The 12,849-nt window shown below is 43.7% G+C and overlaps 1 protein-coding gene across 1 annotated transcript in view; it reads right to left on the minus strand.

The window, feature by feature from the left end:
- The window catches only part of SAXO1 (stabilizer of axonemal microtubules 1), a 110,046-nt gene that overhangs the window by 12,022 nt on the left and 85,175 nt on the right, over nt 1-12,849 (minus strand). The window contains exon 3 of the mRNA XM_025887886.2: nt 5,092-5,294. Coding sequence (XP_025743671.1) covers nt 5,092-5,294 — 203 coding nt within the window. The remainder of the gene's footprint in view (nt 1-5,091; nt 5,295-12,849) is intronic.

Below are 12,849 nucleotides of genomic sequence, written 5' to 3' on the forward strand. Positions count from 1 at the left end.
ATTCTATGGAGTCTTTTCTCCCCAGCAGTGTGTGACAATTGATGTTTTGTTTAGTTTCTTCTTTTAATTGTTTTTAAGCCAAGATTCCTGAAAGTCACCCTGTGTTAGCATCATTTAGCCAATGATTATCAAAAGTTATGCTTAAACACCTAAAACCAGTAAGGCTTCCATCCCTTTGCTAATGAATGTGTGTGTGGGTTAGGGAACAGAGTCAAAGATCAGACCGTTTACAACTCTGCCTTGGCTTTTAGTTTCTTCCAGGATTTCTCATGTCTCCTCTGTACCTGGACCAGGCATCATCTTCAACCAGGATGATGAGTAGATCACTAGCCCTGTCTCTTATCTCTCTTGAGCCTGTATACTACCTTGCCCATATGCAGTCTTCTAGGCCATAAGGACCATGTATGAGTTTATCAAGGCCTTTCCTATTCTCTGGATCTGCTTGTTGGATTTCTGGCTGGTCTGCTGCCTACCCCCAACTAATTCTGCAGTTGTCTTCACTGAGTTTTTTGCTACTGGGATCACTGTTGCTTTTATTGAAACCTCTGGGTATGTACCCTACTCCAAATCAAGTTAGCTCAGACTAGCAGCAGAGCTGCAGGTTTTCACAGCCCAGCCTACTCAGGCAGAACCACCACACAGATCAAACTTGGGAGGAGGGGTGATGGAGTGAGTCCCAAGATAAAACGCCACAAACTCTGACTTTTTATAATGATGGCTTAGCAGTTTTTCTTGAATAAATGCTTCTCAATTTGTTGTGTGCCTTTAGTTGATTTCCAGAGCCCTAAAATGGTTGGTTTTTATTGTCTTGTCCACTTTTATTGTTGCTTTTTAGGAAGAGAATTTAGTGAGCTCCTCACTCAACCCCTCCAGAAGTCCTGACATCCCCACCCCCCAGGGCACACTTTTAAGTTTATTTTAGGCCAATAATACTACCAACCATTTATTTTAAATTGGCCTCATTTTAATTGAAAATCTAATCTTTCTCTGAGAGCCATTAATGGCTCTATCAGCATCTTGAAAGCATTACGGGGCCTTAGAGGGAACCATCTAGCTGAATATAAACCACATGTTTCCCTCTCAGACTTCAGCCCTCACTACAATGGGGGCATCTACCTGTAGATGCCTACACACTGCCTCAAGGTGCCCGGGGCTGGGGGAGCACAGGACTCTTCTGGCCCTCTTCTGTGATGGATCAAGTGTTAAGAAAACAGGTTCCGGGCGCCTGGGTGGCTCAGTCATTAAGCATCTGCCTTCGGCTCAGGTCATGGTCCCAGGGTCCTGGGATCGAGTCCCACATCGGGCTCCCTGCTCTGCGGGAAGCCTGCTTCTCCGTCTCCTACTCCCCCTGTTGTGTTCCTGCTCTTGCTATGTCTCTGTCAAATAAATAAAATCTTTAAAAAAAAAAAAAAAAAAAAACAGGTTCCTAGGCTGAAAGTTGCCTCATGTGATTTCTGATACCCAACAATACAGTCAAAACCACGTTATTATCCAACCTCCTAACTTCCTTCACCCAACATGTATTACAAAAAAACCTGCATTGGACCCTAAAAACCTCAGAATTCCACATGACAAACTATGTACATGCCTGAAAAGCCGTCAGTAAAGCCCTTCAGGGCCAGGGTGTCATGTGGGTAATTGGCAAGAATCTCTTTAGAAGGGATTGCATTCAATAATATGTCTTTAAAAAGAACTTAGCTAAACCTAAAGCTGAGCATCAAGTAATTACACTTTCAATCTTTCCAATTGCACAGTGTTTTAAAAATGTCAAAATTACAACCAAATGCTGCTGGAGCATATTTAATGGTTTTCTGGACCCCACTAAAGGTGCTGACCATAATAGAAGAAAAAAGTTTGCATATTTTTCCTGTAGAACTACAGTAAGAGGAACATAGAGACACAGCTGGCACCTGTTGAAATACACACATTTAATGACCTTGGACTTTGGTTTTTCTTCTCCTTTGGGAGGAGAATCAATGTATGTCCATAAAACCATGAAGGTTGCTATGGAAAGGCCTTCCTAAGGAAGCAAATGTCCACAAGAGACAGACAAGTCATGGAAAGGTGATACACCAAGTGATAAGGCAAGGGTGTGGTCCGCTCACACAATGCATGAGGTTTTGCAGGACCAACCCAAGGGGAGAGTAAATGTCCTGGGTCTTCCCTGAGCTTCACTCCTGCTTTTAGCCAGGACCCACAGAATAATAGGCTGGGTGGGGGTTTGCATAAATCTAATGTCAAACTGTGTCACCTGGAGCCTTGTAAACAATAGTCCAGACTATTCATTTATTTCCTCTCTAAACATACCTTTGTTGTGCCATCCCCTGTGCTAAATGATGGGAATACATATGTTGGGCTATCAAGGCCCACTTTTGTAAGCCACTATCTCATAGGGAAGTAATGCAATAAATAAACCATTTCTCACTCCCAGACCTCTCTCTGTATCTAGGGCAAAGTGGGAAGGGGGAATTGAGCTGAGCAGGCAGTTGTACTGAAGAGCCTCTAACTCCACCAAGATTCATAAATCAAGGGGACCATAAGGAGCATGTGAAGGAAAGGAGAGTTTGTAGCTGGACATACCCTACCAGAGTCCCTGCTCCTTCTCCCATCAGCGATAAGGGCTCCCTCTAGTTTTGTGCCTCCTTCCTACCTTTTTAGGGTCCATGGCACCCCTTTTCTTGCCTTCTGTAAACACTAGATGGAAAGGCAGATGAAGGAGTCCTGTAGAGGCCAGACTGCACCTGGTTGTAATGACTCCTTTGTAAAGCACCTACTACAGTGCCTGCCTTATGGCTGGCAAAGAAAAAGACAGATCCCTGCCATCTTAGAGATTAGAGCCTGGCCGAGGAGACAAATGTTAAGCAAAAAAAAAAAAAAAAAAATTACCCATTGAATTACAAAACAGGATTAAAAGGCACTCTTAGGGCATCTAATAGGATGTATATAGTCTGGTATAGGGGAAGGTCTAGAAAGGCTTCAAAGGGTGTGATATTTCTGCTGCTCATTGAAGGAGGAGTGCTAGACAAAGGAAGGGTGGAGGGCTCTATAAAGTAGCAGCAGCATGTGCAACATGCCCTGAGACAGAAAAGAAATGCAGGAAAGGAACTGAAAGGTCTTGTGGCCAGAGCAGAGGGGCACCAGGAGGAGGCACCAGAATCTGCAAGGTACCTGAGGAGATGGTAAAGATTTGGGATTTTATCCTAAGAACCACAGTATTTGAGGAGTTTAAACAGAGAAGGGGTCAGATCACACTGCCATTTTTAAAAGATCTCCCTGGTTCCTTTCTGTGGAAAATGGATAAAAGCAGACAAGACTGGAGACAGGCTCAGGTGTACACTCAGGCGTAGACATGGAGAAGGCAGGATTTGGGTTTTGCTGGCAGATAGCACAAAAGGACAGAAGAGAGCGGGAATAAAAGATGGGCTGCCACGATGTACCAGAGAACAGGCTACATGGGGCACAGACACGGGAGGGATTGATGTGGAGATGGAAGGTTAAGGCCCCAGTGGACAAGGGATCCCAATGAGGCCAAAAACTGTCTTGGTGGGAATAGTTAAGAGAGCAAGCTGGGAGCACTGGATATTGGGGTGCATAAAGGAGTAGCCATTTCAGGGTATGACAATGTCCAAAATGCAGCCTGGCAGAAGGTGACCATGGAAGAGAAAGATACTAAAGATGAGGTGGCAAAATGACAAGGGTCCAGGGTCTTGGAAGAAGCAGAGAAGCTCGGCCACGTGTGTTGTCTTTGGAATGATAGATTTAGAGCCCCTAGAAGGGCTTCAGGAGGATTCCTACATTCCCGCAAGCCTCCCTACCTCCACTTGCCTAAATGTCTGGCCTGACTAAATAAAAGCAACTATTAGCACATTTAGGGATCCACAAACATGTGACACGAACAGTTGAACATATATTCCTAGGGCAACCATGTGCCCATGTGCAACAGAAGCAGAAGAGTTAGAGATTACAAACTGGCCTCCAACCCCATGGTTTGTGCCCCACAGACTGACCGCCACGCTGCTTTCACTGTCCCTACCACCCCATATCCCGTCCCTCCCACAGGACTACTAAGTCACGGCAGATCATGATGCTTCCTTCACAGCTCCTAATACCATGCCTGGGATGTAACAGATGCTCAATAAAGAATGAACCAGGGCGCCTGGGTGGCTCAGTTGGTTAAGCATCTCATTCTTGGTTTCGGCTCAGGTCATGATCTCGTGGGTTGTGAGATGGAGCCCTACGTCAGATTCCCCATACAGCATGGAGTCTCTTGAGATTCTCTCCCTCTGCACCTCCCCACGCCCCTCTCTCAAATAAATACATAAATAAATCTTTTTTAAAAAGAATGAATCAATCCCTTTTATATGAAGTACAAAACTAGTAAAACTAATGTATGGTGTTAAAAGTCAGCATAATGGTTCTATCCTAGATGGGATCAATGTCCTATTTCTTGATCAGAGCACTGTTTACAGGAATGTGTTCACTCAAAATTCATTGGCCTGTATAATTAAGATTTGTACGTTTTTCTGTATGTACATTAGGTTTCCATAATTTTTTAAATGGATGAATGAATCAATTACTCAATCAGCAATGGAAACTAACTTAAACTTGACTTAAACCTGAAACACTTCCCCAGTGTAAAATTCTAACAGCAAGTTAAGGCAAGGGTTGGCACATCTTTTCTATAAAAGACCAGATATTAAATGTCTTGGGCCTTCCAGGCCATAGAGTCTCCATCACAACCACTTGGATTCACTGCTCTAGCACCGAAGTAGCCGAAGTAGTTTGGACAGTGTGCAAACAAATGAGTGTGGCCATGCTCCAACAAAATGTACTTATGAATGCCAAAGTTTGAACATCAAGTAATTTTCACATTTCCTAAAATAATAGTCTGATTTTTTTAATCATTTGAAAATTTAAAAACCATTCTTAGCTCTCCAGCCCTACAATAATAGGCTGCAGACCAGATTTGGCCCGCAGGATGTAGTACCCCCGACCCCTGCACTCCGAGGGTGTACATGCAAAACCCATTTCTTGGCCGACATACAGGCTCAGCCTATCCTTCCCCAACCTGCCCCTCAAGCACTCTCCCACCTTTGTAAGTAGGCAGACACTCCATCTTGTCACCACATGGGTATTTACTGTCCCGAGGCTTGATGGGGTCCATTCGACAGACAGAGTAGGGGTTATAATCTTGTTTATACGTTGTGAGCAGATCCATGTTCTCTTCACTTGGGACGAACTGGTCGGGCTGATAGAGCTTCACTGGTAACACTTTGTGGGGCCCAAAATCTCTCCTGAGAGGAAAATAAGCATACACCATTGACCCAGGAGAAGTCTCCTAAGGGTTTCCATTAAACCCAATTCTACAAATGTTTGCTGTGAAGTCATCTTCTACTCTCCCCCCCAACTGCTCTTCCTCCGTTGCCCATTTTTCCAAAAGGCACCACCATTCCCCTCTCTCTCACCCAAGTCAGACCCCCAGAGGCCTGCGTGGACCCACCCCATCACGGCTTCAGATAATCACTTACCAAGGGCAGCCCCCGCCCCCATCTCATTGGTTTGTCTTTCCCCCTTGGTTCAGACCCAGACCATTCCTCACTTGGCTCATGGGACAATTTACCACCTGGACATCCTGCTGCATTTCCCACTTCTACCTCAATCCCCATAGTGTGGCCAGAGTAAACTCTCTGAAATGAGGTCACAAAATGGGATCATTTCACTCCCCACCTGAAAACTCTCCCAGATAAAACCAGACTTTCTAGCATGGCATATAAGCTTTCCCGGACCTGCCTCTGCCTTCCTCCCCAGCCTCAAATCCCACCTCCACCCCTGGCCCACGCTCCACTCCAACCACACTGAACCACTCAGAAGGTCTCTCTTCTGTGCCTGCCCTTTCCACCTTCTCTCCCTCCAGTCACTTGACTGGTGAGCTAACTTTTATTTTTCAGGTACCACCCACCACCTCCTCTTCTGTGCTCTCAGTAGCTTCTCCTGCAGATACTGAGCTCCTTCCTCTACTTGACCCTAGAGAAAACCTAGAGGGCAGAAAAGCACAATAAATGGAGACGCAGAGTCTTTCATTTCTCAGCTCTCTGGCATCAGGGCTTCCATTATTTCAGGGAGTATGAAACCAAAAGGTCAGAAAAAGCATGATGGTCTTCAACTAGATAGGAAGCACTCCCTTCCCAGAACATCCTACAGCTCCAGAGATGCCAAGATGCTAAGTGCACCGTCACCAGGAATGATCCTGGCAAAACCAGGGCTCAGCTTGGGCTCGCACTGTCTGCCAGGGCAGTCTTGACTCCCCACTACTCAATGCAAACTCTTTTAAGCAAACATTTCCCCCCAAGGGTTTCTGATTTACACAACAGCCTGTTTTTGCTTGGAACCCATTTATCCAACTGGACAAGTGGAAGGGAGATTTTCCCTGACGGTGCTTGCCAAAACAACCTTGCCAAGGGAAGGGGGAGGTTTCCGGACAGGAAAACATCAGGCCCAAACACCAATAAAACCTACTTCCCGGCCAAAATCTGGAGCAGCATTACTGAGCCATGCTTGAATAACAAAGGTAACACGCTCCACTGTAACCTGTCTTGCATGAATTATACACGATTGTGAATAAACCCAAGCTGGGACCTGAAAGTGCTTGGTGGGATGGGAGGAGGGAGGTAGGAAGCAGGAGAATTGGTCTCTCTAGGGCTCTAAGGGGGAAATGGGAGGTGCTTCAGTTGAACTCCCAGTACCTCCCTCTGTGTAGATTTAAAAATATCTCTCAGCAGCAGTTATAGGGTCTTCAGCCTGGGCTCCCTTCCCAAGGGCCCCATGTTGGCAAATAGTAAGAGGAAGCAGAGTGACCTGATGCATCTGGAAGCTGACTCTGTATAAAATGGGGCTTATGGAGGGAAGAGGCTAAACAAGAAGCCAAGGGTCAGTTCCATATTTCTACTCTTTTTAGTGTACAAGTACCTCATGCTGGTGTCTATTTAATACTTAGTCAACTGCAGCAGGGAATGAGAAGTGGCAGCCCTAGGCTGCAGAGCTGCAAAATGGCCTTTGTCAGAAAGTGTGCTTCCAAAGGGGAGGTGAACTCTCCTCACTCCAAAAAGAGGTGTAACAGCCTGAGACCACACATCCCCACATAAACCCAAGTTCATTGATGGCAACCCAAGGGGTCAGCCCTCTTCACTTGCAAGAAGGAGTGGCAAGAGATATCTAGGGCAAGCAAAGAACAGAGCTGAATGTCCAAGCTGCCCCATGGAGCACTCCCAACCCCAAAGCAGCCAGGAGTGATTTCCAGTCACAGGCCCACCATGTTTTGGGACCCTTCGCACAGAGACATCCTCTTCTGCCATTATTTTAGTTAGGGAACCAACTCCGCCCTCAGAGAGGCTGTCAGAACCTTCCTTCAAGGGCTGCCAAGCTCAATGACAATGAAAACATGCTTAATGCCTTTATTTCCTGCTGTTTCCACAGGAAAAGAACAGATAAATGCCAAGCAAACTCACCAGCTCATGAGCTATCCTGAAGTCGGTTACTCAAAGACAAAAACTGATACAGCAAAATCCTTGCTCACTGTATTTAGGGAATGAAAATGTTAGCTGAATCTCCTTCTCTGGTACAAAATTCAAGTTCCTTTGTGAAAGTACACCTAGGGTTGTATTTACTGATCAGCTATAACTAAGCAAAGGATCTTTGCAGGAGTTGGGGGTGGGGGAGTGATCTACTTCTGAAAAGTGGCAAAGTTTTAAGTTTAAAGTGTAATTCACTTATACCCCACCCAAAAGTATTTACTGTGGCTGAAGAGTGAATTTGATCAAGACTGGGGGTTATATGCAACTGATGAATAATTGAACACTACATCTGAAACTAATGATTTACTATATGATGGCTAATTGAATTTAAATTAAAAAAAGTGAATTAGGTCAGAATATATGTGTTTCCTCATTATGTTTTTATGCTGAGGACATTCACTGAAATCTACCATTAACCACAACATAACTATATGTCCCCAATCTCACATAATCTAACAGCTTTTAAGGTCATGTAAGAGAAAAGTATTTTCTTCTTCCCAGAAATTGCTCAAATTTAGTTTTTGGTTTTTTTTAAGAACACATACCTTTCTTCCTGTGTTACATTCCCTACCAAGTGCCTGTGCCCCTTGTGACTATGAACCAAGAAAAAAATTGGTCAAAGATGTTAAATCTTTTTTAGGTGCATAGCCATAAAAAATTATAGAGTATGGAAGGCCAAGAGTTAAACTCCAAGTTAAGCAAAGGTTAAAGTGGGCCTGCTGGGAAAGTCATAACAATTTGACTTCCAATCGTTAGGCAAAGCTAAAGAAAGATGTTTGACCGGAGTCTGACAAAGGAAGAAATATCTTAAGGGCCAACAAGAGTCCTGAGCCTGGAAGTGGGAAATGGAGATTTTCATTGTGATAAAGAAACCACATAATACTTTTTTTTAACCTATTGATGTTTATCCCAAAAAATTTCAGTACTTGTTAGTGTGTCCAATTAATTAAATGGAAGCCATTTTTTTCATTTTTTTATTATGTTATGTTAGTCACCATACTGTACTTCATTATACATGGAACCCATTTTAAAAAGAGTTGCTCCTCTTGCCCAAAGCCAATCTCGTCACCCTTATCGTAAATCCCCGGTTTCTCAGGAACCAGTCCATATACTAGTATGTGCGTTAACCTTTTTCTCCTACCGGCTCCTTTCTCTCAGTAAACATTCTTCAGTTTTTCCCAACTTTAAAGGAAAAAATAAAGTGACACAACCCTCACTGGCGTCCACTCCCCTCCCCTCTCTCTTCCGGGAAGCATTGACTACACAGAGACTTGCCTCCCTTGCCTCCCACTCACGCTCCCCCCATCCAATCTGGTTCTGCTAACCCTTCACTCTAACCCAGGACCCCCAAGTCCCATTGGGTTTCCAAATCCAGTCATTGCTCTTCAGACTGTTATCCTCCTGAACAACCTGTAAGCATCCATACTCTGACTCATCTTTTGAACACTCTCCCCTTGATTTCTGTGATTCTCCTCCTCATGATATGTCCTCTCTCTCAATATCCACTACAGGGTTTGGCTCTTTGTCAGTTGATTTGATTTCACGCCTTCCACACATAATTCTAACATTTCCCAGGGTTAAAAGGCAACCTCTAAGAAAACCATCATGTCATCACAGGCAGGCTGGGAGCCCAGCCCCGCACACTGAGATAGATCCTGAGGCAGATTCACAGGGCTTGATTCATGCCCCTGATCCTGATAAGGACACACTGAGCCCTCCTTGTCTATTGCTGTGACAGACAGGATTCTAAGGACCTGCCTCCAGGATTCAAGCTACAAAGTATCTGTCTCCTGCCCTACTCTCTCATCTCCTCAATGCCCACGAGAGCTGAAGCTAATATCTGTCACCACTTCACATAAGCTCTGCACAAAAATATGAAGAACTAGCTGTGAGCACTAAAGAGCAACCAAGATAGGCATATTCTGGAGCAAAACTAATATGTAGAAGGGAATGGTACTGCATGAGCCTCTGTGTAAGTTTCCATTTTGTGGTGAGATCTTTGTTTTTCCCAAAGCTTCCAGTCTGAAGGCAGGCTCCAGTCTGCACCAAGCCAAGAAGCCATAAGTAAACAGAAACCCTCCCATATTTGACTGAAGAACCAGAGAACCAAGTCTGAGGCAACCAAAGGTGCTGGAAAGTAAGGAAGAAATCCTGGAAAGGAGAAAACCCAAGACGGGAAGCTCTGGCTTCTGTACATAAGCTGGACCCAGGTCTCCCGCTGACTTCACAAGCAACCACACTAAAGATAAAGAACTGAACTGATGGGGCACCTGGGTGGCTCAGTCAGTTAAGTGTCCGACTCTTGATTTCAGCTCAGGTCATGATCTCAGGATCAAGAGATCGAGCCCCGCCTGCTTAAGACTCTCCCACTACTCAGCATAGTTGGGCCACTGCTCCTCCAGCAGGGATCCAACAAGCGGCAGAGCCGGGGAGACTCCCCTTCCTCCCCTAGGAGGAGCGGCGCGGGAGCACACCGCAGGGATCTGCTGGGTTTGGAGACTCCACACGGGGTCAGGTGCCAGAGATAGAAACGCTCGGTCACAGGCCGGGTGAGCACAGAGTGCGGCCGGAGACCAGGGACACGGGAGTGACTGCTTTTCTCTGGGGTCGCACTGAGGAGCGGGGCCCCGAGTTCTCAGCTCCTCCGGGTGGAGATTGGGAGGCCACCATTTTCACTCCCATCCTCCAAAGCTGTACGGAGAGCTTGAAGGGAACAAAAGCTCCCGAGAGCAAACCCGAGCAGCTTGCTTAGCCCTGACTGACAAGGGCGGGGCAATTCCGCCTCCGGCAAAGACATTTGGGAACCACGGCAACAGGCCCCTGCCCCAGAAGATCAGCAAGAACAGCCAGCAAGCCAAGACCAAGTTTACCGATCAGTGAGAACGGGAGAACTCCAGCGCTAGGGGAATACTGCACATAGAATTCACGGCTTTTTTCCCATGATTGTTTAGTCTTTCAAAGCTAAATTTTTTAATTCTTTTTTTTTCTTTTTTCTTTTTTTTGAATTTTTCTTTTTCCCTTTTTCAACCAACATCTAATCAACCCCTTTTTTAAAAAATCTTTTTTTTCATTTTTAGAGTCATATTCTATCCCTTCATAGTAGTTAACCCTATTTTTGGTATATATATATATTATATATATATATAAATATAATATATATATATATATATATAAGTTGTTCTCTCTTTAAAATTTTGGGATACAGTTTCTTCTAACAGATCAAAATATACCCTAAATCTCTAGTGTATGGCTTTGTTCTAGTCACCTGCCTGATCACATTCTTTTTTTTTTAAATCCTCTTCTTTTTTTAAACCAACTTCTTATCTTATCAATACCTTTTATAAAATCTTTTATAATTTTCATCTTTGCAATCATATTCCATCCCTTCATATTAACCCTTATTTTTGTACATATATATGTTTTTCTTCCTTTTAATTTTTGGGAGGCACTTTCTTCTAACAGACCAAAATATGCCCAAAATCTACTGTGTGGCATTGATCTATGCAACAGCCTGATCATATTTGATCATATTCTGGGTTTTTCTTTTTATCTTTTTCTTTCTTTCTTCTTTCTTTCCCTTTCTTTTCCCCCAGTTTCAGGTCTCTTCTGATTTGTTTAGTGTATATTTTTCTGGGGTCATTGTTACCCTGTTACCATTTTCTTCTCTCATTCATCTGTTCTCCTCTGGACAAAATGACAAGATGGAAAGAATCACCTCAAAAAAAAGAACAAGAGGAGTACCGACTGCCAGGGACCTAATCAATACAGACATTAGTAAGATGTCAAAATTAGAGTTCAGAATGATGATTTTAAAGATACCAGCTGGGCTTGAAAAAAGCATGGAAGATATTAGAGAAACCATTCCTGGAGAAATAAAAGAACTAAAATCTAACCAAGTCAAAATCAAAAAGGCTATTAATGAGGTGCAATAAGAAATGGAGGCTCTAACTGCTAGAACAAATGATGAAGAAGAGAGAATTAGTGATATAGAAGACCAAATGATGGAAAATAAAGAAGCTGAGAAAAAGAGAGATAAACAACTACTGGATCACGAGGGCAGAATTCGAGAGATAAGTGATACCATAAGATGAAACAATATTAGAATAATTGGGATCCCAGAAGAAGAAGAAAGAGAGAGGGGGGCAGAAGGTATATTGGAGCAAATTATAGATAGCAGAGAACGTCCCTAATTTGGGGAAGGAAACAGGCATCAAAATCCAGCAGGCACAGAGAAACCCTCTCAAAATCATTAAAAACTGGTCAACACCCCGACATCTAATAGTAAAACTACGAATCTCAGAGACAAAGAGAAAATCCTGAAAGCAGCTCAGGACAAGAGATCTGTAACCTACAATGGTAGAAACATTAGATTGGCAACAGACCTATCCATAGAGACCTGGCAGGCCAGAAAGGATGGGCATGATATATGCAGAGCACTAAATGAGAAAAATATGCAGCCAAGAATACTATATCCAGCTAGGCTGTCATTGAAAATAGAAGGAGAGATAAAAAGCTTCCAGGACACACAAAAACAGCATAGACCAGAGAGGAACACAGACAATATAAAGTAACAGTCACCTTACAGACAATACAATGGCACTAAATTCATATCTCTCAATAGCTACTCTGAATGTAAATGGGCTAAACACCCCAATCAAAAGACCCAGCCTATCAGATTGGATTAAAAAACAAGACCCATCGATATGCTGTCTACAAGAAACTCATTTTAGACCCAAAGACACCCCAGGTTGAAAATGAGGGGGTGGAAAACCATTTACCATGCTAATGGACACCAAAAGAAAGCTGGGGTGGCAATCTTTATATCAGACAAATTAGATTTTAAAACAAAGACTATAATAAGAGATGAGGAAGGACACTATCATATTTAAAGGGTCTAGCCAACAAGAAGATCCAACAATTGTAAATATCTACGCCCCGAACATGGGAGCAGCCAATTATATAAGGCAATTAATAACAAAAGCAAAGAAACACATTGACAACAATACAATAATAGTGGGGGACTTTAACACCCCCCTCACTGAAATCGACAGATCACCTAAGCAAAAGATCAATAAGGAAATAAAGACTTTAAATGACACACGGGACCAAATGAACTTCACGGACATATTCAGAACATTCCATCCCAAAGCAACGGAATACACATTCTTCTCGAGTGCCCATGGAACATTCTCCAGAATAGATCACATCCGAGGTCACCAATCAGGTCTCAACAGGTACCAAAAGATTGGGATCATTCCCTGCATATTTTCAGACCACA

This window comes from Callorhinus ursinus, unplaced genomic scaffold (assembly GCF_003265705.2).
Source record: "Callorhinus ursinus isolate GAN/ISIS: 27379988/994484 unplaced genomic scaffold, GSC_fseal_2.0 scaffold39, whole genome shotgun sequence".
NCBI classification, from domain to species: domain Eukaryota; kingdom Metazoa; phylum Chordata; class Mammalia; order Carnivora; family Otariidae; genus Callorhinus; species Callorhinus ursinus.